Genomic DNA, 24181 nt, shown 5'->3' with positions numbered 1-24181 from the left:
CAAATGCTATCATTCGATTTAGAGCCAGACTATGCAACCTTAATGGACAGAGGATTTTTTTCATATGTATAAATCTTAATGGAAGGTGGATTTTTGTTAGATATTTTCGTTCCTTAAATGCTCTAATAGACAAATATGTAAAATGTGGAGGCATAAATGAGGCACATAAACTATTTGACAAAATGCAAAAAAAAATGTCATCTCAAAGAATGCAATGTTTGTCGGATATGCACAAAATGAATTTTTCAAGGATGCTCTCTAAATGTAATTGAATTAGTGAAGCAATTTAGAACATATTCTGACACTAAACTTTGTGTTAAATGTGCATGCAGCCAGGTAGGTTTAGAGAATGTGGGTTTTACATATTTGAATCACATGGGTAGCCTTTACTACGTTACATTTTAAATTGATCATTATGTATGTGCTTGAACTACTTGCTTGCGTTGTCTACCTTGAGGACAACTTTAACTTTATCAAAAATATGTTAGTTAAGCCTGAGGTGGATGTCTAGATCTATTAAGCCTGAGGTGGATGTGTGGATCTGTTTTCTCTTGCCATCTACAAATCACATATGAATATAGGCGTAGGAGTATTTCAGCAATGATTTTAAGAAATATTTGACAAATGTTCTTTATACTTTGAAACATCACCTCTAATTTTAGATAAAATCAAGGAACCTTTTGTTGATGTTTTGAGCCTTTACTTTGCATAACATTCTTATTGAAAGGACTCTAATGTGCTTCTCATTTTTTTTAGTTTGATTTTGTTGCCTATGAAGCCTCTTATTGACATTTGATAAAAAAAATTATGTTTTTATTCTTATATTTATGTGATATTTGACTTACCCCTTTCTAGGTAATGTTCTGTTCTATATTAGGAAATACAAATTTATCAAAGGCAAGTGCTTCCTTTCTTAATAGAATCATGTTTTGGCTACTATCTACAACCAATCTAAGAAAACCTTCAATAGACCTCCTTATCAAAAAAATTTCTTGTTGTAGCATTTTGCCTTTTAGAATACTTGTCACATGCCTAAATATCTTAACCTACAGAAACTTATAAGTGTTAGAGGTGATCGTGTCAATTGGTAGCCTTTATTGGGCTCAAAGGTTTCCTCTTGCCAATATTCTCCCTCCATTCCTTGAAACAAAACATTTATATTTTTGTTTAAGACCTTTGATTATTTGTCATTCAGACTCCTCATTACCTATGTACTTTATCATCAGTTTTCCTATTCTTTTGCTCACTACTTTACCTTTGGCACTAGGATTTATGTCTCCATGTATTTATGTACCTCTTAAGTTAAAAGACTAATCCATGAGCCTCAATTATTCTCCATTTACAATTTCCATGATTTCTCTACTTTAGCATTGAGTATTCACCATCCTTAATTCCTAATTTGAGGATTCACTTATCCTTTTAAGTCTAAAAAAACTTGGGTTTGTTTATTTTCCCTACTCATTTTTCTCAACCCACTTCCCATCTCACTTCCTTTTTGTGGAACCCATACTCGTAGGATTACTCATATCATCATACCTAAAAGGTATAAGGGTAAGTGCACCAAGATGGTGAACAAAAAGGGGGGTATAAGTGGCCACTTTTTTTTTAAAACGGGTAAACCTGAACTTCAAAGAGATATTTGAAGGTCATGCACTAAAAACTAGGAGTTGAGAAAATAATAAGAACTATAGCTCTCTGAATCTAGTTTCTAAAATACTAAATTTTTTAAAAATTGGATAAGATTAAGAGGGTCAAACCTTTCACGCACAAAAAACTGCTCTTGATTTTTTCACAAAAATATCACATAGCTGTTTTCGTGTGCTGCACAAAATATATATATTTACTATTTTTCAAAACCCTTTGGTAGGATGATAAGTAAGATTGAGATCTAGAAGTTGTGTATTTTTTTTTAATTTGTAGTTGAGTATTTGTATTTTTATGATTTTTTGAAGTGACCGCATCCTAAAAATTTGGTACCTGTTCATGCGCTGGGCATAACTTGCATCAAAATAATCGAAAATGAAAACTTCTTTTTTTAAAAGTCTATAGAATCTAGTGTCGAACAATAATATGTAATTTATTTTGAGTTTGGTCAAGTATATCAAAAGTTATTAAAAAAATGGTAGACATGTGTCTGTGAGGACTATCAAGGCACTGATAAAGAAAATTAAAGTTTACTATGCTAATGTTGTCCAAAAATAGAAAAACATATATGGTCAAAAAACTAAGAAGATATGTGAGATTATGGTGGTAATTTTAGAGATACCCACTGGATCATTTGTAAACCTGATGATGACAAATTCGAGAAATCATGTTGGAAGATGAAAAAATGAGTAAAGAAACAAAAATGGGGGGAAAATGTGCTTGCAAGCCTTAGGGTCATTTTCCAACCCTCTTACCAAGCCAAAACCCACACGGGTTTTGAAAAACAAAAAGTACTATTCACAATTATTCATAGCCCGCATGGGTTTTGAAAAACAAAACATACTATTCACAGTTCTTCATAACCCACACGGGTTTTGAAAAACCAAAAGTACTATTCATAGTTCTACATAACCCGTACGGGTTATGTAGAACTAAAACCATTATTTTGTGTTTCACAAAACCTGTATAGGTTATGAAGACATAATAATGTATGCTTGTAAACTTAGCATTTACTACAAATATGTACACACATACATATACAATATGTGTTTATGTATGCATATATGAATATTTATAGTTATATATACATATATTAATATAGATATATGTATATATGTTTGTATACATGTGTATCCCTTCTTTTCCTCTCTCTCTCTCATCTTCCTTCCCCATCATCGTATTTGTCTATTATGAGCCTTAATTATCCTCCTTGAGTTCTATCTCATCTCTCTTCCCCTCACACTTCTCTCTCTGTCGAGTCTCTCACCCTTTTCTCCTTCTCATTCTCTCTCTACCTCAAGTCTCTCACCCTCTCCTCCTCTCTCTCTCTCTCTCTCTCTCTCTCTCTCTCTCTCTCTCTCTCACTCTCTCTCTCTCTCTCACACACACACACACACACACATTATCCTATCCTATTCTCACCCTCTCCCCCTTCTCTCTCTTTCTCTCCCCCTCCCTCTCCTTCTCCCCCCTCTCCCTCCCCCTCTCATTATCTTATCTCTCTCTCTCTCTCTCTCTCTCTCTCTCTCTCTCTCTCTCTCTCTCTCTCTCTCTCTATTCCTATCCCCTTCTCTCTCTATCTATAACTCTCTCTCCCTCTCCCCCTCTCCTTTTCCCAATCTCCCTCCCTCCCCCTCTCCGTATCCTATTATCTCTCTCTCTCTCTCTTTCCTTATCCTTTTATCTCCCTCTCTTCCTATCCCATATTCTCTCTTTTACCCCCTCTCCCCCTACTCCCTCTCTCCCTCTCTCCCTCTCTCTCTCCCTCCCCCACTCTCCTTTTCCTAATATACTTCTCTCTCCCTCTCCCTGTCCCCCTCTCCTTTTACCAATATCCCTCTCTCCATCCCCTCACATCTCTCTCTCTCTCTCTCTCTCTCTCTCTCTCTCTCCCCGTCTCCTTTTCCCAATCTCCCTCTCTCTCCCTCTCCCCCTCTTATTTTCCCAATCTCCCTCTCTCCCCCTCCCCTTTTCCTAATCTCCCTCTCTCTCCCTCTCCCTCCATCCCCCTCTCCTTATCCTACTCTCTCTCTCTCTCTCTCTTTCTCTCTGGTTCCTAGTTCTATAATACTTTGAGGGAAACCATTAAAGGCTTGAGAAGACTCTAGAAGGAAGCCATTAAGTTTGAAGACTTTAAGGGAAACCATTAAAAGCTTAAGAAGACTCTAGAAGGAAGCCATTGAGTTTGAAGACTTTAAGGGAAGTCATTAAAGGCTTGATAAGACTCTAGAAGGAAGTCATTAAGTTTGAAGATTTTAAGGGAAGCCATTAAAGGTTTCAAGTGGGTGAGGATAAATAGGATTTTAAATAAATAATTTATTTATTTAAAATAGTTGTGCAACTTGCATTTCTAGGAAAATGCAAGTGGGTGGAGGATAAAGGTGATTTAAATAAATGTTAATGTATTTAAATGTGAGAGATGGGATTTTGGGGGATTTAAATAAATATTAATTTATTTAAATGTGAGAGAAGATTTAATTAAACAAATATGATTTATTTATTTAATTAATGGTCTGAATTTGGTTAAGTGAATTGAATCAAATAAAATTGAATAATTTATTTAATTAATAGGAGAAGAGGGTTAAGATGAATTAATTAAATATTAATTTAATTAATTATTGATTGATGGTTAAATAATCAAATAAATACTAAATATTCATTTAATTAAGTGGACAGATTTATGTGACTACAATACTTAATGCACACTGATCTATAAAGTATTGAATGTGTATGTTAGGATCACTTATGTAATTAAATACATACATATATGTCAATGTTTAGAATGACAAAATACAACACTTGTGGATGATTTATTATAGATAAATATATTATTTTGTGGATGAGGTTTAAGGTTTCAACCCCCAAGGTATATGATAGTGAGGTAGTAGATAATTACCATTTCTTGAAGATGATAAATGATAGATACAAGGGCTAAGTTGGGAATATAAGGGTAAGAGGTGTTAATTTTTTTGTTATATGATAAAATTATGTCAAGGGTTGTGAGGTTTAGGCTAGGATAGGATGGAGGGTGACGATAGTGGTAAGAGGATGAAGCGAGAAAAGTGAAGGGTAAGGATTGAGAGGATGACACATAGGGGTAGGAGATAAAGTAGTTTCCTTAAAGAACATGATCATAGTTAAATATATGGAGAGAGAGAGAGAGAGAGAGAGAGAGAGAGAGAGAGAGAGAGAGAGTAGGCTAGATAAGCAGATTGTAACCATGCCTTTCTTACATGCATTGTTTGTTAAGGAGTGTACAAGTAGTCTAGTTTTGATATAAGGATGTTGGTACAGCTGTAGATTGCAACCATGCCTTTATTACATACATTATTTTAGAAAAAGTTTGAATTGATTACAATAATCAAAGAATGCTAAATATTTAAAAGAAATAAAGAATAAATTCAAAATGAATAATTCTTTGTAAATGAGTAAGAAATGTGGTCTCAAAATAATTCACACCCCTTGTCTATGCTTCCAAATTTTGTATACATGTGTCTATTAGAGTAGTTCAAACCACAACATCTAATAAATTTATATATCCTTTATGATTTGAAGGATGTCCATGCCATGTCCCAAAGCTCCAATTTTTGTACAAGCTACGAGGATGTGAGAAAATATTGCAAAGTTTGGCTTTGCACCTACCAATTAAATTTTCTTGAAAGTTCCTAAAGACTACATTTCTTTGAGGTATTTTATCAAATAGTTTATGTTCCTTGCTTATGCTTCCCAATTCCCCATATATGTCTCTTAGAGAATTTCAAACGATAATTTATTTGACAAATATCCTACTTTATTTAAGCTTTTATGGATGTCCATACATATGATAAAATCTCTCCAACTTTTCTCTTTTGATTGATTGCATACCTTGTTCCAAGGCTCCATTTTGGAATGGTAAGGAGGATTTTGGAAAAGGTTGTGGATTGTGCTTTTACACCTACAAATTGCATTTTATTGAAAATTTTTGAAGCCTATTCAACAAATTCCTTTTGTGTATATCTTACAACCATGTCATTCCATGAGATCAAATTTCTTTGAGGCATATTATAGAATATTTTGTGTGCCTATATATATGTATCCACATTTTACATAAATGTCTACCAAGGAATTTCCAAATGTTATTTAAATAATCACATTCCTGTTATGCTTTGATGGACTCCCATACCTTATTACAAAGCTCCTATTTATGCATAGACTAGGATTGCACTAGAAAATACAAATTGATCAAGGGTTGAGATGAAACATTAGAATGGAGAGAAAATGAAGTTAATAATGTCAAAAATAATTAGAATGTATAAAAAAAGAAATTAAATGGTTTTAAAATATGGAGAATAAAAAATTGGCCAAAAAAGTATTGAAGTATTGATAAAGAGGAGTTAAATAATATTGTATAAACAAGTCTTAACTTATATATATATTCACGTCGTTAAAAAAAACATAAATTTCTTATTCTCCAATATAATAAGAAAACTCTTATTTTAACCATATACATATCTATATATTGATAAACATGAGTAGCATCTACCATCTCTAAGATCTGAGGAAATTTAAAGAATGACAAAAATATATGAAACCTAAATAAGAAGAAAAACCATCAATCCAAATCAATTTGAAGGAGTTTGAGAAGACAAAATGTCAAAGAATATGTGCATGATGGTTAGATATGATAGCAAGAATGCTAGAAGGTGAGATAAAGATTAAAGTGTCAAAGAATAGAAGCCATCAACCCTCAAGAAACAATAATTCCCTTATTAATACATCATTTATGGGCACCAACCCAAAGGAAACTACAATTCCCTAAATTGAGCTCCAACTCAACACAAGAGAGGCACCAACCTTTTACAAATCAAGAGGCACCTATCTTAGAACTAATTACAACAGATAATAGAAATCCCCTATCTGAGATTGGATTAGAATGATCTCAAATAGGACCTTTGTGATTCTACTTTGTCATTTTGACACTCTCTAGTCCACTTGCTACCTTGCACTACACATACCACATCTATACTGAAAGATAGATCAAGACTCGCATGGATAGAACCACAGAGAAATTTAATTTATCATGGATAACCTTAGTTAGTCCTACATATTCACTCATACAAAAACAAAGAAAATTGATCTTCTTTAAATACATTTCTTTTTGATTCTAGATATGATTCTTATATTGGCTTAGATGCAATAAAATTATCACAAACAACATTTGTCTTCTATGCACTACAATAATCATATTCGATCAGAGGCTAGCCCATTTTTTATTTAATCAAACACTTTATTACAGTAGCTCAAACACAATGACGAGTTTGAATTTGAGCATGAGTTTCCTTATGTGCAGGAACTGCTTGATAACCAGTGACTCTAATGGCAATTGTTTAGGAGAAGTGACTCTATATTCTAGGTTGTAGATGCAAAGGGGAAGTCCATACCATTAAATATTTGTGATTGCAAAAAAAAATTAATTCTTTTGGTCTTGATATTTATTCTTACCAAACCCTAAGAACATATTAGTCTACAAGTTGAGTAATAGGTGAGTGAACAATTACTTTTATGAAAAATAAAACTTTCGCCAAAGTGTTACATTTGTCACTCTTTAAAGTATGGTTGTGGAATCTTTAATAACCATGGACCCATGAGCTAGTACTTCTTTCAGTCATTGCTTCATTACATTAGCAATATATTTCATCTCATCAATTTTTAAGGCATGCTCATGAGAGATAATAGTGGGTATAGAAAACAACATTTGAGAATATTGACTCTAGGTCTTTAATATAAGAGGTCAATTGAAGTACTTGTTCTTTTAGCTTATGATAGATCTAGTTGCTTATTCATTTTAAAAATGATGGAAGTAATGATAGGGAGATTATTCTCAATTTATAATTGTCTTATCTATACTCCAAAATTAACCTTCAACACTTGATAATTAGATGGTTGGAGGTCTCTTTGTCGTTATCCATAATTAGAGTGTACCAGTATTTTTATCATTGACTATGGTGTATTAGTATAAATTAATAAATAACTATATTTTTCTTTGCTTGAGGTGGTTTGTATAACATTGTTGAAATTGTTTACAAATCTATTACCAAAGGTTTGGAGACCCTCTTCATTTTCTTGATAGTGATATTAGGCCATGTTGAAAATTCAAAAAGAGATGAATCAACTTCTTTCGACTCTTTCCCCTACTCCTGGCATCTTGAACATTTTGCACATAAGTTTGTAGGGGAGGAGAAGAAATGGGTAGGAATTATATGCAAACATTAGAAATTAGATGAACCAATTTCCTAATTTTGAAATTGTAGTTGTATCCTCTAGAAGTGGGCATTTCTTTATATTTTCTCTATCAAAATGATCAAACAGAACATAATAGTTTTATCCTTTTTGAAAATGTTTTTGTCTTGGCTAATTAAGGATAGGATTCATAAACCTTTTTTTTCCGGGGCAATAATTCCAACTTTAACTAATCCAAGGTAAGGAGCTTTCCTTGCTATAAGCTAGATTGGATATGAAGCCATATAAAAAATTTGGCATCTTGAATTTTTAAAAATTTCTTATGTAAGGTGTCACTGATCAGGTTTTCCTAATCTTTTATTTCTTTATTTTCAAGAATGATAGTCACAAATTTGAACATCCAAAGTTAAAAATTTCTAGCATTTTGATTTTCTACTAGTATATTTTAAATGGATTGAAAATTATTAATTTATGTTTGGAAATCACTCTTAATTGGCATCTCAGCCACCCTTAAATCATTCAACAATAGTTAGTGCATTATACTTTTGCATGATGAGAAATTTGAAATGTCTCCTCAATCCACTCTTGCATGATATCTAGGAACACTTACAGACCATCTTTAAGGTTTTTTGCATGATATCTAGGAACACTTATAGACCATCTTTAAGGTTTTTTTGCATGATATCTAGGAACACTTACAGACCATCTTTAAGGTTTTCAAATATTTGGTGTGCTTTTGCAGTCCATCTTTGGATATTTTGGCAACCGTGAAGACACCCCAAATTCCATTTTGTTAATAGCCTGCAATCAAGGGCATTCAGATGAGAACACATTTCTTTGAGGCTTTCTGTCAATCAGTTCGTGCGTTCAGATGAGAACATATTTTGCATACATCTACCATGGCAGTTGCAGCTACATCATCTCTGTGATGGATGTCCATACCCTGTTCCAAAGCTCTCATTTTCCCATAGGCAGTCAAGGAGGTGGCCAAGGAGGAGGTGGCCAAGGAGGAGGCCAACGAGGAGGTGGTCAAGGAAGAGGCGGTCAAGGAGGAGGTGGCCAAGGAGGTGGCCAAGGAGGTGGCCAAGGAGGAGGCGGCCAAGGAGGAGGTGGTCAAGGAGGAGGAGGAGGTGGTGGTCCTGGAGGACGTTGAAAATTTCAAGTGGATGGCAATTTAGGTGAAAATATTTGTGCAAGCATGCAATGTGTGATCTTTTTCCCGAATAAGCATGTTTGTGCAATACAATACTATAGATATGCCTTAATCTCTTGTATAAGAGAATTTAAGGGGTTATAAATTTCTCTTTTGTAATTTGATATAATGAGTGAAATAAAACTAGTGCAAATATTATTTGTTGTAGTATATGGAGGAGTATGCTATCTATGTGTAAAATAATATCATAAATAACTAACTAAACTTTGAAAAATATTAATAATCTTTTATATTACATTGTTTTTATTTTCTTTTAATTTTTACGTTAATTTGATGAGTCCTAGCGCTTTTCTGTAGAGTCAAGGAAATATTTTTTTTTACATTATTATTATTATTCATTATAATTTTCTTTGTGAGACTTAAGATAGTTTTTTTGCAATGGGTATGTAAATTTCATGTCATGTTACGATAAGAAGTTTTTTATTTCATTAAAGCAAGCAAGGAATGACTATTCATGTCATATGTATGGCATCATAATTTGTGTAAAATTAAAAATTTTAATTTAATATTTTGTGGATATTTAGATTTTTTTGGCAATTTTTAAGTACCTAACTTGATATTCTTTTGGTTTCGAGTTAAGGAAAGGGTTATCTATGTGTAGAATAATATCATAAATAATTAATTAAACTTTGAAAAATATTAATAATCTTTTATTATTGGAAAAATAGTAATAATTTAAAATAAATTGTTGTTCTTATTTTCTTTTAATTTTTATGTTAAATTTGATAAGTCTTAGTTGACAACCCTTTTGTGCAGAGTCAAGAAAGGAATTTTTTTTACATTATTATTATTCTTCATTATAATTTTCTTTGTGAGACTTAAGATAGTTGTTTTGCAATGGATATGTAAATTCCATGTCATGTTATGATAGGAAGTTTTGTATTTCATTAAAGCAAGCAAGGAATGACTACTCATGTTATATGTATGGCATGATAATTTGTGTAGAATTAAAAATTTTAATTTAATATTTTTTGGATATTTGTTTAAGAGTGGATATCTAAATATTTATATTTATAAATTAAAATATTTTTATATTGGAGGATTTTATATTAAAATTAGATGTTTTGGCAATTTATTACTACATAACTTGATATTCTTTTGGTTTATAGTTAAGGAGAGGGGTATCTATTATGGTAGGAATTTTGAATCAATTGCAATAAGTTTATTATTAAGTTGCACAGATATCATTTATATAAAATAACTATAAAAACTTTGCAAGAAAATAAATAATAATATATATAGATATGTGAAAATAAATCAAAGTAAAGATATAAATTTAATTTATAAACTATGAAGAACATTATCTATCACAATTTAAAAAAATTATTTAAGATAACAGTTCAGTATGTCTACAGAATAAAAAATTAATAATATATAAAAATTATATAATATTTATAATAAAAATTAGAAATAAAAAAATGCAAATTGAGACACTTATTTTATTCCTAAAATGTTAATGTGGAGATAATAATTTGAGAGACGTAAATTTTTAATTTCTTTTATGAAAAATAAATTACATAAGAGAGTCTAATGTCATGTCCCCTTTTCTATTTTTAGAAATTACTATTTTTGTAAGTTTTTTACAAAAATAGTAAGTTATTACTTGCAAATTAACTGGGAAAGTCTAACTACCAAAAGAAATTAATCAAATTAGAAATATTGGCAATTAATGGATATTGTTTTAAATATTTCTAAAATCTAGAAGAGGCCATAAGTTTTGAGAATGACAAATTTTAGTTGTGAAGTGGAAATAGCAGTTATCATTTAAGTTGAGAAAATCAGTAGTTCATATTAGAATGTTAAAGTTTTGTTCAACAAGAGAAAGTAGATGTATCCAATATTGAATTACAAGTTTATTTCCCTCCTAGGTGTGGATGTTCCTAATCTTGATTTGGGCACCCAAAATGGTGTTTAAACGCATTCTCTATTTATCTATTTTTGCAACATTCATTCATTCATTCCATCTGATTATTCAAACAAGCTTATGTTGTTTTTCTTTAGAGGCTGGTAAACTAAAGAAGAATTCATCTCCAAGCATGGTTTCTAAACAAGAATTCATCTCAAGGATGATAAACTAGGGAGGTTAGAGACTCAAGGGTAGTGGGTCCAAGGGTTTCTAGGAGCAATCTCATTTAGGGGTTGCATTTGTACTTCATGATTTGTACTTGCATATTTTTGTTATAGTTTATAGGTGTTTCTTGCAAGATTTGGTTGTGAACAATGTAGAAATTAATTTCAGTTTATTTGTTGATTATAACAATATATATTACTGAATATTTTGTTGTGGTAAGATATCCAAAGCTATCATTTCAATAATATTTTAGTTTGGTATGTTTTGATGAAATTTGCACTTAAACCGATTTTCTTGTTTCATTCATTTTTATAAATTTGAAGTAAAGAATTAAAGGGTTTGCAAATATAATTTAAAGATTTAATAAGAACTATTACAATGGTATCAGAGCTGAGACTTTTCCAACCTCTAGGGTTTGTTTATTTTTGACAGAAAAAATAGAAGAAACCATGGCTAAATAAGAAAGAGGGAAGAATAAGGAAGATCCAAGAGAAAATTTTATTAGAACTGTTGATAAATTGGCTTTCATTATGGAGAAAACGTGACAAGAGAAAAATAAGGAGAGTGAAACAAAAATAAATTTTTCCTACTGATTCATCTCTAGTTGCAAAATGGTATATATGAGGAATACAATAAGAAATGTGAAAGTTTCAAATTAGCTATTCCATTTGAAAAGTTTATGGAGATTCATGAAAGAGATCAAATAAGGAGAAAAGAAGAAGATCGATTGAAGAGAGCTATATAAACCGAGGATTAAAAAGAACAAAATAAAGAGGACATATTTAAGCCAATCAAGGGGGAGAGCAGAAAACGTATATCCAACAAGTTGAAGGTAATGAATTTTTAATTGAAAATAATATTTCAGTGATTTCTAATGAGCCCTCAAATCAATAAATTATTTCTTGTAATGAAGTTAAAGAGAAATCATCTTTGCATGTTGAAGATAAAGAATTAATAAGTGAAGAAAATATTCAAATGATTTCTAATGGTGTCCAAGAAACACCTATTGATATTCTATGCATTGAAAAGGAGCCAATGCAATATGAGAATGGATTGCAAGATAGCTATATTGATAGCTATATTGATAGATATGGTTCTATGAGCAATTATGCAATTGAATATTATTCTAAGATGTCAGTGTTCCTATGAATCTCTCAAAAAGTCCAAAATATATGAGAGGTAAACATTTTGATTGCTTCTTTGGTTATGGCTCAAGAAATAAGAATGATATTAGAAGCAAAGATTTATTGCATTATTTTGATTTGATTCCATTAAAATGATTTTGTCACAATGAGAAGTGTGCTAACAATGATGAACAAATGAAGGGTACCAAATGGAAGTGGATCCTTTCTCTCAATTTTAGAATTTCTCATGTAAAATGTTGTGGGATCCCGGTGTCTTAGGCATCACCAACATGTGAGTTGAATTAATATGTGAGAAAATATAGATGAGGAGAGATTCACTTTCCCTTATAGATTCAGAGGTTGTTCTAGTGATGGAATTTTAGATGGAAGGTAGTGTTGAGGACATCTCAATAATATCTCTCATAGAAAAGGGAGATAAGAACATTGATTGTAGCCTCATAATATCATAATGTTAGCATGATGGTGTATCCACAACCATCGATTTTAAAGGGGATAATGAATTCTTAGTAGGCAGACTAAGTTATGAAAAAGATTTTCATTTTTAAGATCTGTTGCCTCATCCTATGCCAATACAAAAACTATGTCAAAAGGGGATTTTTTCTAAAAAGGGAAAGGTGAATGGAGGTTTTTATTTTATTTCTAAAATCTTTATCTCTTGCATGGAAATAAAAAAGGAAATTCATATATCATTTTGGCATACTCCATGGGAAAGAATTTATGGATAAGGGAAAGGCTCAATAGGAAGAAAGTTGCACAATGAAGGATAGCATACATATTACTATACCCTCCGATAAGAATCTCATGTCTTATTTTGATATATGGAAGCCTTAAAATCAACATACTAGGGTGTTTAGTATTATGTTCCCAAGATCACTTTTGGATGGAGGATTCCAATTTGTCAATGGGGTGGAAATGAATTTGTATTAAGATCCTAGGTGGAACAATTATATGACCCACTTTGGTCAAGAGAATCAAGTTCAGGATATTTAAGAGGTAGTAACACTAAGGGTTTTGAATGAGTTTGTAAAGGTAATCAAATCATGTTCTATATCTTTAATTTCAGATTTCTCACATTCATTTGTAGAAAAGTATAATTTTTTAGGAGAGTATATTTGGGCTTCATCAACAAAATTGGATAGAAAAAAATTGGAAACCCTTGGAAATATATTTTCTCTCTATAACAAAAGACTGCAATATGCTCTAGAATTTGTAATAAGTTAGATTGAGTATTTGTAAATCAAATTTTCTTCCATATATGATTATGAGGAGGAACTCAAGGATTTCTATCTCAAAGAGCATACACAAAAAGAGGGTTTTGTACTAGTTACTAATTTGTTGAATTTCAATTTGCCAAATCAAAAACCTATGCAAGGAAATTCAAATTTAACATTCAAGAGAATGAAGGAAAAGATATGAAGAATTATATGGTTAAATGGGTGCAACACATTATTCCAATGTATGGATCCAAATGATCACTTTTCACATAATATAATAATGGAGCAATCCATATTTTAGGTAAGCATTTTGATATGCTTCAAGTTGGTTTCAAATGTAACTTATGGAGAGGGAATACTATCAAATTTGGAGTGCATTTCATTAAAGATGAATTAGTGGCCAAAGTATCTACATGGGGGACTTATTTCATACTCTTTATAAAGATCATGCATTCTCTAAGAAAACATAAGGATGCTTTAGAATATATTTTGAGAAATATTGGAGAGGTAATCCTTTCATTTCAAGAGATTATGTTTGCATATTTGCTATGTAAGATTTGGTGATTCTGCAAGTTATTTATTGTTTCTTCTCTATTGTGATTCTCCTATGTTCTGATTGATTAAAAAACAGGTTTTAAGGACCCAAAACCTTTACATCATAGAAATAGAAAGAGCAGAAAAAGGATTAAAATTCTGTATACATAACGACTGGCCAGACTACCAGTGAATAGAAAGAACAACAAAGCAACAAAGAAACAAAACAACAAAACACAACAAAGAAACCGGGGAGACGCTACACAACAATTTTCTTTAGCAGGTCCTCTACCTTTATCACCAACTCATCATAGGTAGCCTCGACAACTTTCAGCTCTTCCAGATCCTTGTTCATTTTCTTTTCCTTCCTCTTGCCTCTGGTGTGGGTTTTGGGACCTTGAGCTTCCCATGTACCTTTAGCGTCCAGGTCAATTTCCTGGATTTCCTTGTCATCATCAAGCTTACTGATGAGGGTATGAGTATTATTGGCCGAGATTTTCAGAATACTAAGACTCTGGTCCGTGATATTCTTAAGGTACTCCTTAATTTTTTCCACTTTAGTGATAGTATCCGAGAGTGTTTTTTCACTACTTTCCGTAAGGCTCTGCTCCGTGATTTGCCCGTGTTCGAGTGAAATGGAAATGTTCGCTCGGACTACCCCTGGGAGTCCGAGCAAACCAACCTTTTGACTTGGGTTCGCTCGAACATCGCGTAACTTTTGGGTTTGAGCGAACCCACTTTAATATTAATATTTTAATGGGTTCGCTCGAACCCCCCATTCGCTTGAACCCATTGTGGTTAGGGTTTTTTAAAAAAATTTATAAATATCAAAATGACAGTTAAAAGGTCATTATCAAATTTGACTTTTTCTATCTGGTGGGGGTTGGATCGAACCAGCCGTCAGCATCATGTCACCAAGCTTTGTCTGCAGCAATTAGCATCTTTCCTATTTCAGTTTTCGACCTTTGTTATATCAGGTGCACAAAATAACCCTTTGTTTGGTTTAATAATGTCTTTTTTTATTAAATTTGTTAATAATTTGTTTGTTAATTTATTTTTTTAATTAAATAATTGTATATAGTTATTGTTTTTCAACATTTTAGAAAAATGTTTGATAATTTATTGTTTTTCATTATTTTAGAAAAATGTTTTGATTGAAATGTGTCAATTTATTTTTAAACTTACATAATTGTATAGATGTATATTTTTTTCGACATTTTAAAAAATTGTTATGAAAAACATAGAAAACTAGGCTATAGTAAATCAGAACTTAGAAAAACATTGGCAAGAAAAGAAAAACGTTAGAAAAATTAATTTAAATAAACATTAGAAAATTTAGATAACAAATTTAAACAAATTAAATTTCCTCTACAATGTGACCCATTTTCACATCCTATTACACACACAACATGACCCCTTAAGACCACATATGACACTATATGTTCCCTTAGGAGGTCATAGAGGATCACATATAACATAGTAGTGTACATGTATGACATTCCTTTTAGGATCACATCTAGTGTCCGAAGGGGTCATACGTGGTTCTAAGGGGTCACACATGCGTGACCCCTTAGAATCGCATGACCCCTTATAAAATTGTAGTGTGAACGACATACCCCTTAGTCCATCAAATAGTGTCTTAAGACATGCATGACCTATTACAACCGCATATGACCCTTTATAAACTCCTAGTGTGAACGACATACCCCTTAGTCCATCACATAGCATCTTAAGGGGTCGTATGTGGTCCTAAGGGGTCACGCATGCATTAACACATGCATGACCCCTTAGTAGGTCACATAGGACCCCTTATAACATCCTACTATACATATGACATTCCCCTTAGGATCACATAGTGGCATAAGGGGTCATATGTGGTCCTGAGGGGTCATGCATGTGTTATAACATATGCATGACCCCTTAGAACCGCATATGACACCTTATAAAATCCTAGTGTGAACGACATACCCCTTAGTCCATCACATAGTGTCTTAAGGGGTCGTATGTTGTCCTAAGAGGTCACGCATGCATTAACACATGCATGACCCCTTAGTAGGTCACATATGACCCCTTATAACATCCTACTATACATATGACATTCCCCTTAGGATCATATAGTGTCTTAAGGGGTCATATGTGGTTAGAACCACATATCACCCCTTATAAAATCCTAGTGTGAACGACATGCCCCTTAGTTCTTAAGGGGTCATATGTGGTCCTAAGGGGTCACGCATGCATTGACACTTGTGTGACCCTTTAGTAGGTCACATATGACCCCTTATAACATCCTACTGTACATATGACATTCCCTATGTGTCCTAAGGGGTTGAATATGTAGTCCTAAGGACTCACACATCCATTAACACATGCATGACCCCTTATAACATCCTACTATACATATGACATTCCCCTTAGGATCACATAGTGTCATAAGGGGTCATATGTGGTCCTGAGGGGTCATGCATGTGTTATAACATATGCATGACACCTTAGAACCGCATATGACCCCTTATAAAATCCTAGTGTGAACGACATACCCCTTAGTCCATCACATAGTTTCTTAAGGGGTCGTATGTGGTCCTAAGGGGTCACGCATGCATTAACACATGCGTGACCCCTTAGTAGGTCACATAGGACCCCTTATAACATCCTACTATACATATGACATTCCCCTTAGGATCACATAGTGTCATAAGGGGTCATATGTGGTCCTGAGGGGTCATGCATGTGTTATAACATATGCATGACCCCTTAGAACCGTATATGACACCTTATAAAATCCTAGTGTGAACGACATACCCCTTAGTCCATCACATAGTGTGTTAAGGGGTCATATGTTGTCCTAAGGGGTCACACATGCATTAACACATGCATGACCCCTTAGTAGGTCACATATGACCCCCTATAACATCCTACTGTACATGTGACATTCCCCTTAGGATCATATAGTGTCCTAAGGGGTCATATGTGGTTAGAACCCCGAGGCAGTCACAACATTCTCATCACTCTACGCATGCTCTAGGCACTGACCCACCTACAAATCACACTATTGCTACAGAGGAGGAGCTATGAGCTGATCCGCTCCATATCACAGATGAGGGCCGGTTGGATTCATTTGAGGAGGAGATACGAGCTGATCAGGTACATATCACAGATGAGGGTTTGGACTCATTTGAGGATCAGCTGAGAGATTTGAGCCATACTAGATTTATGGACATGCTACTATAGTTAGACACTTCATCCACGACGCCCACTCATCTAGTTAGCCCCTTGCACTCCTCAGTGATACGTACAGCTAGAGAGAGATATGCAGGCACGAGTGATGTTGTTGATATGATCACGGGACAGGATCAGACTATACAGCCTACTCCAGGTGATACACAGGTATGTACATGTACATGTGCGTTTAAAATTTTAGAAGATATGTAAACATACATTGCAAATTTGTACCTGATAAATCTATATATATAGATCTCATGTTTAATAAATAATCTAGAGTTCTAAGTTTTAATTTGTAGATCATTTAAATTGATTGTGGACTAATCCTTAAATTGACATTTAGCTCATGTCACTCCTTCCTTGAGCTCTGAGCATGTGCATAGGAGAGATTCTTTAGATGCTGTTAGTGTACAGGTTAGTTATGGTTTTTGGTATATATATTTGATGTACATTCACGTCTAGAGAGATAGATATATTATATTTAATATTTAAATAAATTCTACTTTTGTAGGACTCCCCCTCAGATGGTCGCTCAGTTCGTAGCCGACATTATCCCTTTTGATTTGCTCCAGACTTTATAGCTCATTTACATTTATCTTTTTATATACTTTCATATTATATATATTCATGCACATACATGGAGTTTAGACTCTAGATTATACTTTATACCTGGTTTGTGTTTGACTCTAGATTATACTTTATACTTTATACATGGAGTTTAGACTCTAGATTATACTTTATACCTGGTTTGTGTTTGACTCTAGATTATACTTTATAAGTTTTATACATGTTTGATTATATTCTAGATTTATGTACATCATGTTTGATTAAATTAGATTTAAATACATGTTTGATTAGATTGTATATTTCATGCATGTACAACGACTTGTTTAGACTCTAGATTATACTTTATACCTGGTTTGTGTTTGATCAGATTATACATGTTTGGTTATATTAGATTATATTAGATTATACATGAAATGAACAAACCAAACTTAATAGGTCATGTATTGAATAGTTCACATCCAGTACATTGTAGGTACGTGAGCTTCTAGGTATGTATATTGTAGTTAAATAGTTCAAAGTTCATGTACATGTCCTAATTCCATATTAAATATCAATTTTACAAATGTAGATATTACATTTTAATTTAAATATGCATTTTTTAATTAAATACAAATACAATTACATACAATTAAACATGTATGTACATTTAAATACATCCTAATTTGATATAATGTATAAATAAACTTAAAAAATATTTATCCTTTACTTTCAAATGTTCAAGTTACTTGAGATCTAGAATTTATCTTGATTGTATTAATTAGATTTATACATGTTTGATTAGATTAGATTTAAATACATGAAATGATTTTCAAGTGTAAAAGAGTATGTATGATTATACATGTTTCAAGATTTTCAAAGAAAAGTATGTATGAAATGAACAAACTAAACTTAATAGGTCATGTATTGAATAGTTCACATCCAGTACATGTATATTACATAGGTATGTATATTGTAGGTATGTGAGCTTCTAGGTATGTATATTGTAGTTAAATAGTTCACAACATGTGCATGTCCTAATTCCATATTAAATATCAATTTTACAAATGTACATATTACATTTTAATTTAAATATGCATTTTTTAATTAAATACAAATACAATTACATACAATTAAACATGTACATTTAAATACATCCTAATTTGATATAATGTATAAATAAACTTAAAAAAAAATTATCCTTTAGTTTCAAAACAAGTTACTTGAGATCTAGAATTTATCTTGAACTTACATTAAAATTCAATTCATGTGGATTACTAAATGTATATATAGTTCATACCACATCAAGTGGTTCACAACGCTCTTCAATAACAGTTAATATTTTGTCATGATCTTGACTATCTAGTCTCCACTTTTGAGACCGCCCTCGACGTGGAACTGCTTGAAGAATTAGGCCAACAACAATGACCAAGTGACTATATTGATATACCTTGTTGTCAATTTGGTATTCAGTGAAATGAATCCCATGTTGAACAATTTTAACTTGTTTGAAATATGTCCCTTGCACTACAACTGATCCTGCATGTACATGTATATAAGCAACGTGAGAAATTAAAAAATTTCACATAAGCGATTTATACATGTACATGTACATATTCAAATCAGAACTCAAACCTGTGGGAAATGACATTCCATCACTCATCTCAGATTTTGATAACTTCTTTCTCTCTTCTGTGCAATGCAATAGATAATAACTAATACCTTCTATATTTCCATCTTCTGCTATGATTGCAAAAATATCTCCTGCAATTTGACACAAGTTAAATAAATTCTAAGTTATATGTCATTTTTAAGGAAATGTTTACATGTGTACGTCATGTATGTACCTTTTTTAATCAATTCTGAAATATGATCGTAATCAACAGAAATCAAAGGAATGTCTTCAAAGTTTTCATCCTCATTTGAATCCTCGTATGTGTCAGAAACATCTAGTGGCACCATTTTCCATTCACTAACATATCCAAGCTCTTGGTTCTTGCAATCAAAATAGTTTTCGAAAATGCATTCAAAACAAAAACTTGAATAATCCCTAGTGTATAATGTCCGTGGGTGATTATCTGTACTCATGACACAATGCAAAGATCTTGTCCTCTCCACACTCTTGCATCCATGCATTGATTTTCTATCCACATCTGCAAAATGTACATGTGTACAAGAATGTACATGTAGATCAAGTTGTTAAATTAAAAAAAATTAAATAAAATACTAAAAGAGAACACGTACCGGTTATCTCCCAAAACACTCTATATGGAATGGGCTTATATGTTCTCGATGATGATTCCCCAGGATAATTCGGTTGCTCAAAGTGTTTCTTACACCATTCAACAACATCATGTGCATTTTCTATACGTTCTCCTATGTACTTTATTTGATGCTTTCTTAGAGCGCGTTTGATACAAGCTCCTGCACCATCATGTTCACCCTTTCCATGACCACTCTCAAAAAAACTCCAAACATGTGGTATTTTGTCATTTTGATGATATCTACATTGTGCATAAAATGGCCTCGAAGATTTAAATTGTGCCGCACATCCATCAGACCAAACAAAATGTTTAACTATTGTTATGCCTCTATCTTTCAAATATTCAAAAAACTTCTTAAAGCAATGTTGTACAAAAAGTGTGTCATGCTCCTTATCATCACTGATATAGAAGTGGTACTCTTTCTTAATGACACGATTTTCAAATGTACTGTCAACACCATCCAAATTCATCTGTGCATGTCAATAACACACATGCACGAAAATATTGATTTGCTTTGAAAAGTAATACTCTGATTGAATCTCTTTTTGATGTGCAAAAGAGTAATTCTTTGCGAAGTCAACTACAGATAGAATAGTTCCAAGTGGGAAAGTGTCTCTTAATCTTTTAAATAGTTCTACTTGCCACTTGGCAAAAAAACCATGGCATATGTATGGTTTTATCAACTTATGAAAATTTTCCACAAATGTTCCAATAGGTATTTCCTCTTCTACATAATCTAGTCTTGTAGATTCCTTTCCAAATTTTGTTTCAAATTTTTGGTACTTGTAACTCTTGCAATTTACCATCTTCCTCATGTCAGTATCTTCAACTCTCAAAGGCAATTTAGCCAAGTCCCCACATGTTCCACAAATTCCTCTTATGCAATTTATTTGACCGGTTGCATTATCATCTGATTTATCACATAAGATGGATGTTATGAATTGACTTGTTCGTTTAGGAGGAGCATTTTCATAACCATCATTATCTTCTCTAATCTTTCGAAACACCTGATAGTACAAGTCAAATTCGATGTGATAACGACAACAACAAGTTTTGAAAACTTTGTTTAACTTCACATAATATGGTCTTAACCGTTCAAACATGGTTTGTCCAATCTTTATATGAGGGTTTGTTTTAGTAAACAATACATACAATTAATGTTTTGTTGTGTCTATCCAATGTTTTACATGGAGATCATAACGATCAGGACCAATCCTTTCCTTGATAACATCTCTACTATTTGATGAAGGGCAAGTATTATCATTCCAAAAACTTGTCACAAAGTTCCTAACAACATCTTCAATTCTATCAGAACAAGGAGCTCTACACATAATTGCCCAATTCCCTTCTAAGGTAGTATCATCCAAAATCTTTCTCCTTTTAACATATTCAGATATTGTCCTTCTACTAAAACCAAACTCAGATGACAGTGAAGAGATTTGTCTTTTTTGAGGCAATCTTTCATTTACTAAAGATGTCAACATCACTCTTCTTGAAATGGTCTTATCTAGTTTTCGAGATTTTTTACCAATGTTCACCAAACCTTTCTTAACATTATCAACAATAGATTTTTGTAGCTGAGAAGATTTCCTCTTTTGACTTGTTGTATCTATACCCAACAATTTCATTGGATCTATTAAGTCTTTATGAGTAAGTACAATTGATAACAATTGAGCTTTTTCTAGTGTAGTATCAAGATTGTTGAAATGCGACATTATTTCTTTTCCACTTTTATTCATTGACCTCCTTTTAGTATGTCTAGGTTCTTCACTGAGACGTTTCAACTCATCCACATCCATTTCAAGTAAATGATCTAAATTTTTATAAGAAATATTTCTCTTCACCTATTTAGCTAGATCCACAATATGCTCATCCATATCAGTGGTAGGAGGTAAGGAGCCTGACCCCTCTCCTTCAAAGGTCTCCATTGGTTCAACTTGGACAATCTCCTCCCTATGTTCATCAACTATATTGTTTTCCTCAACAGGTTCGTTTGCCCATTCTGCACATAATTTAAGAGTTTGTGTAAGGTTCTTGAATTAATTAGAGATTATTCAATTAGGATTAAGAATAGGGATGAATTTGGCTTAAAGCTTTACATGTTAAAATTAGCCCATTCAATTTGGTTTATTAAATTTAATTACTTTCAGGACCTTATTGTTATAACTCTAATTAAATTACCTATTTAGGTTTAAAGCTCAATTTGTTCTCAGGTTAGGATTAAAGTTCAATCTCTAATTTTGAGCACCAATTTAACACATAAAATAAAATTTTGATAAATTAGAAATTCCAATTTTGAAAATTAAAAGTACAAATATTTTGATGCATGCATACGATAACTTAGGTGACCTCATATTAATTTGTTATGGACCATAATGTAAGTGGACTATAATTTGTCACATGTGTGTATATTTAAGACCTATTATTGCATAATAGACCTCCTAATCTGAAATGTTTTTGCATGTACGTGAAGTTGAATATAAATAGTTTACCTAAATTATTCAACATGTTTAATAGGTTATAAAGTTATGTCACATTTAAGACCTATAATCAATGTAATAGTCCTAATAGGCCTTATTATTAAAATCAATATGACCACATTTGAAAAAACATTTCACAATTAATATACTTAACTACCCTTAAGACAGATATATTATGTGATGCTAAAGGACCTATCACATGAAATTACTTGTACATGTAGATTAAATATTCAATATATATAATTTAGAACCTAGAAATTATGACATAATAGGTCTTATTAATTTTATGACTTAATAGGTCTTATCTATTATAAATGAACTTAATTATATAGGAGAAAAATACAATTACACAACAAGCAAGTTGATGGAATTTGAAATTTGCAAATACACATGTATTATCTCAAATTAATTATGCTTTCCAATTAAAACAAAATTATTTTTAATCCTATTAAAAATATTAGATAAAAAATATTAACTTCTAATTAATTGATACGTAATACATATTAAATTAAAAATACATACTTGCATCATGATATCTTTGTCTTCTTTGTTCTCGATATCTTTCTTCCATTTCGGGAGAATAATTACTTGAAGACTTATTTCGCCTTCTCTTCTTGTTTCCCATGCTTTTACAAAAAACCTTCAAATTATTGCCTTCAAAATAATTTTCAAATGTCTTCTTTCATCCAAAAATGCGAATTATTTTAATCATTTGGGTGATAAAAAACGAAAAAAAATTATGGATATTTATACAATTCCACAAATGAAAAATGCATCGGCCAGAGTTCGAATGAAACCCGATAGTTAAAAATTGTTGGGTTCGCTCGAACATGACAGTTACAAAAATGTGCATGCCCAAATCGAGCTCATTGGTTCGAGCGATGGGGGTTCTCTCGAAACATTTTGGGTTCGAGCGAACCCAATTCGCTCGAACTCGTGTTCGTTCGAAACCGCAAACTAAGGGTTTCTCCCAAAAAATTTCAGAGTTCTAAAGAATTAATGACTTCGGAGCTCTGGTTCAATACACGAATGAAATAATCTTGATAACCCAAAAATATTAGATGGTAGTACTCGAAGCAAGATTTCTAACGAGTATAATTTTGTTATATTTTGAATTTATTATGTTCTTGTTTTTTTAATTTTATGGAAAATTGGTTTTTCATCGATTATGAACTTCTCTGTTCAACGCATTGGGAAAAATAAGAAACTAATTCAAAAAAATTCTGAAAAATGTCTATGCCCCTAGTATTGATGTCTTCTTTCTAACAAAAAAAAACAAATTGAATTTGGATTTATATAGAACAAGTTATGTGTTCAAACGTAAACCTATGTTTGAATTATGACTAGTCGGACTTCAAAACTTTATAAAATGAAAAATATTGAACATATCACTATAAAAACAAATGCAAGCCCTGGATATTGATGTTACAAACCAAAATTCGAAAGAATTGAGTTTTTATCATTTATAGAAAAAAAGTTATGTGTTTCGGGAGGCACATCACTCTTAAGAAATGTAGTTTGTTGTAAAAAACTACTTTTCAAGCGAGATGGAAAATTTTTTAAAAAATCCTTCAAAAAAATTTGAAAAAAATGTATATAGAATCTAAAAACAAAATGCTAGAAATCAGTAATTTA

General features: G+C 32.1%; 1 protein-coding gene across 1 annotated transcript in view; it reads left to right on the top strand.

Annotated features, from left to right (window-relative positions):
* LOC131875432 (uncharacterized) overlaps positions 1 to 9190 on the top strand; it is an 89428-nt gene extending 80238 nt beyond the window's left edge. Inside the window, exon 2 of the mRNA XM_059219686.1 lies at positions 8931 to 9190. Within this exon, the coding sequence (XP_059075669.1) occupies positions 8931 to 9041 (111 nt within the window). The 3' untranslated portion in view covers positions 9042 to 9190. The remainder of the gene's footprint in view (positions 1 to 8930) is intronic.
* The last annotated feature ends 14991 nt before the right edge of the window (positions 9191 to 24181 follow it).

This window comes from Cryptomeria japonica, chromosome 4, assembly GCF_030272615.1.
Source record: "Cryptomeria japonica chromosome 4, Sugi_1.0, whole genome shotgun sequence".
NCBI classification, from domain to species: Eukaryota; Viridiplantae; Streptophyta; class Pinopsida; order Cupressales; family Cupressaceae; genus Cryptomeria; species Cryptomeria japonica.
The sequence above is the reverse complement of the archived record's forward strand: the minus strand, read 5'-3'. Positions and strand labels throughout refer to the sequence as shown.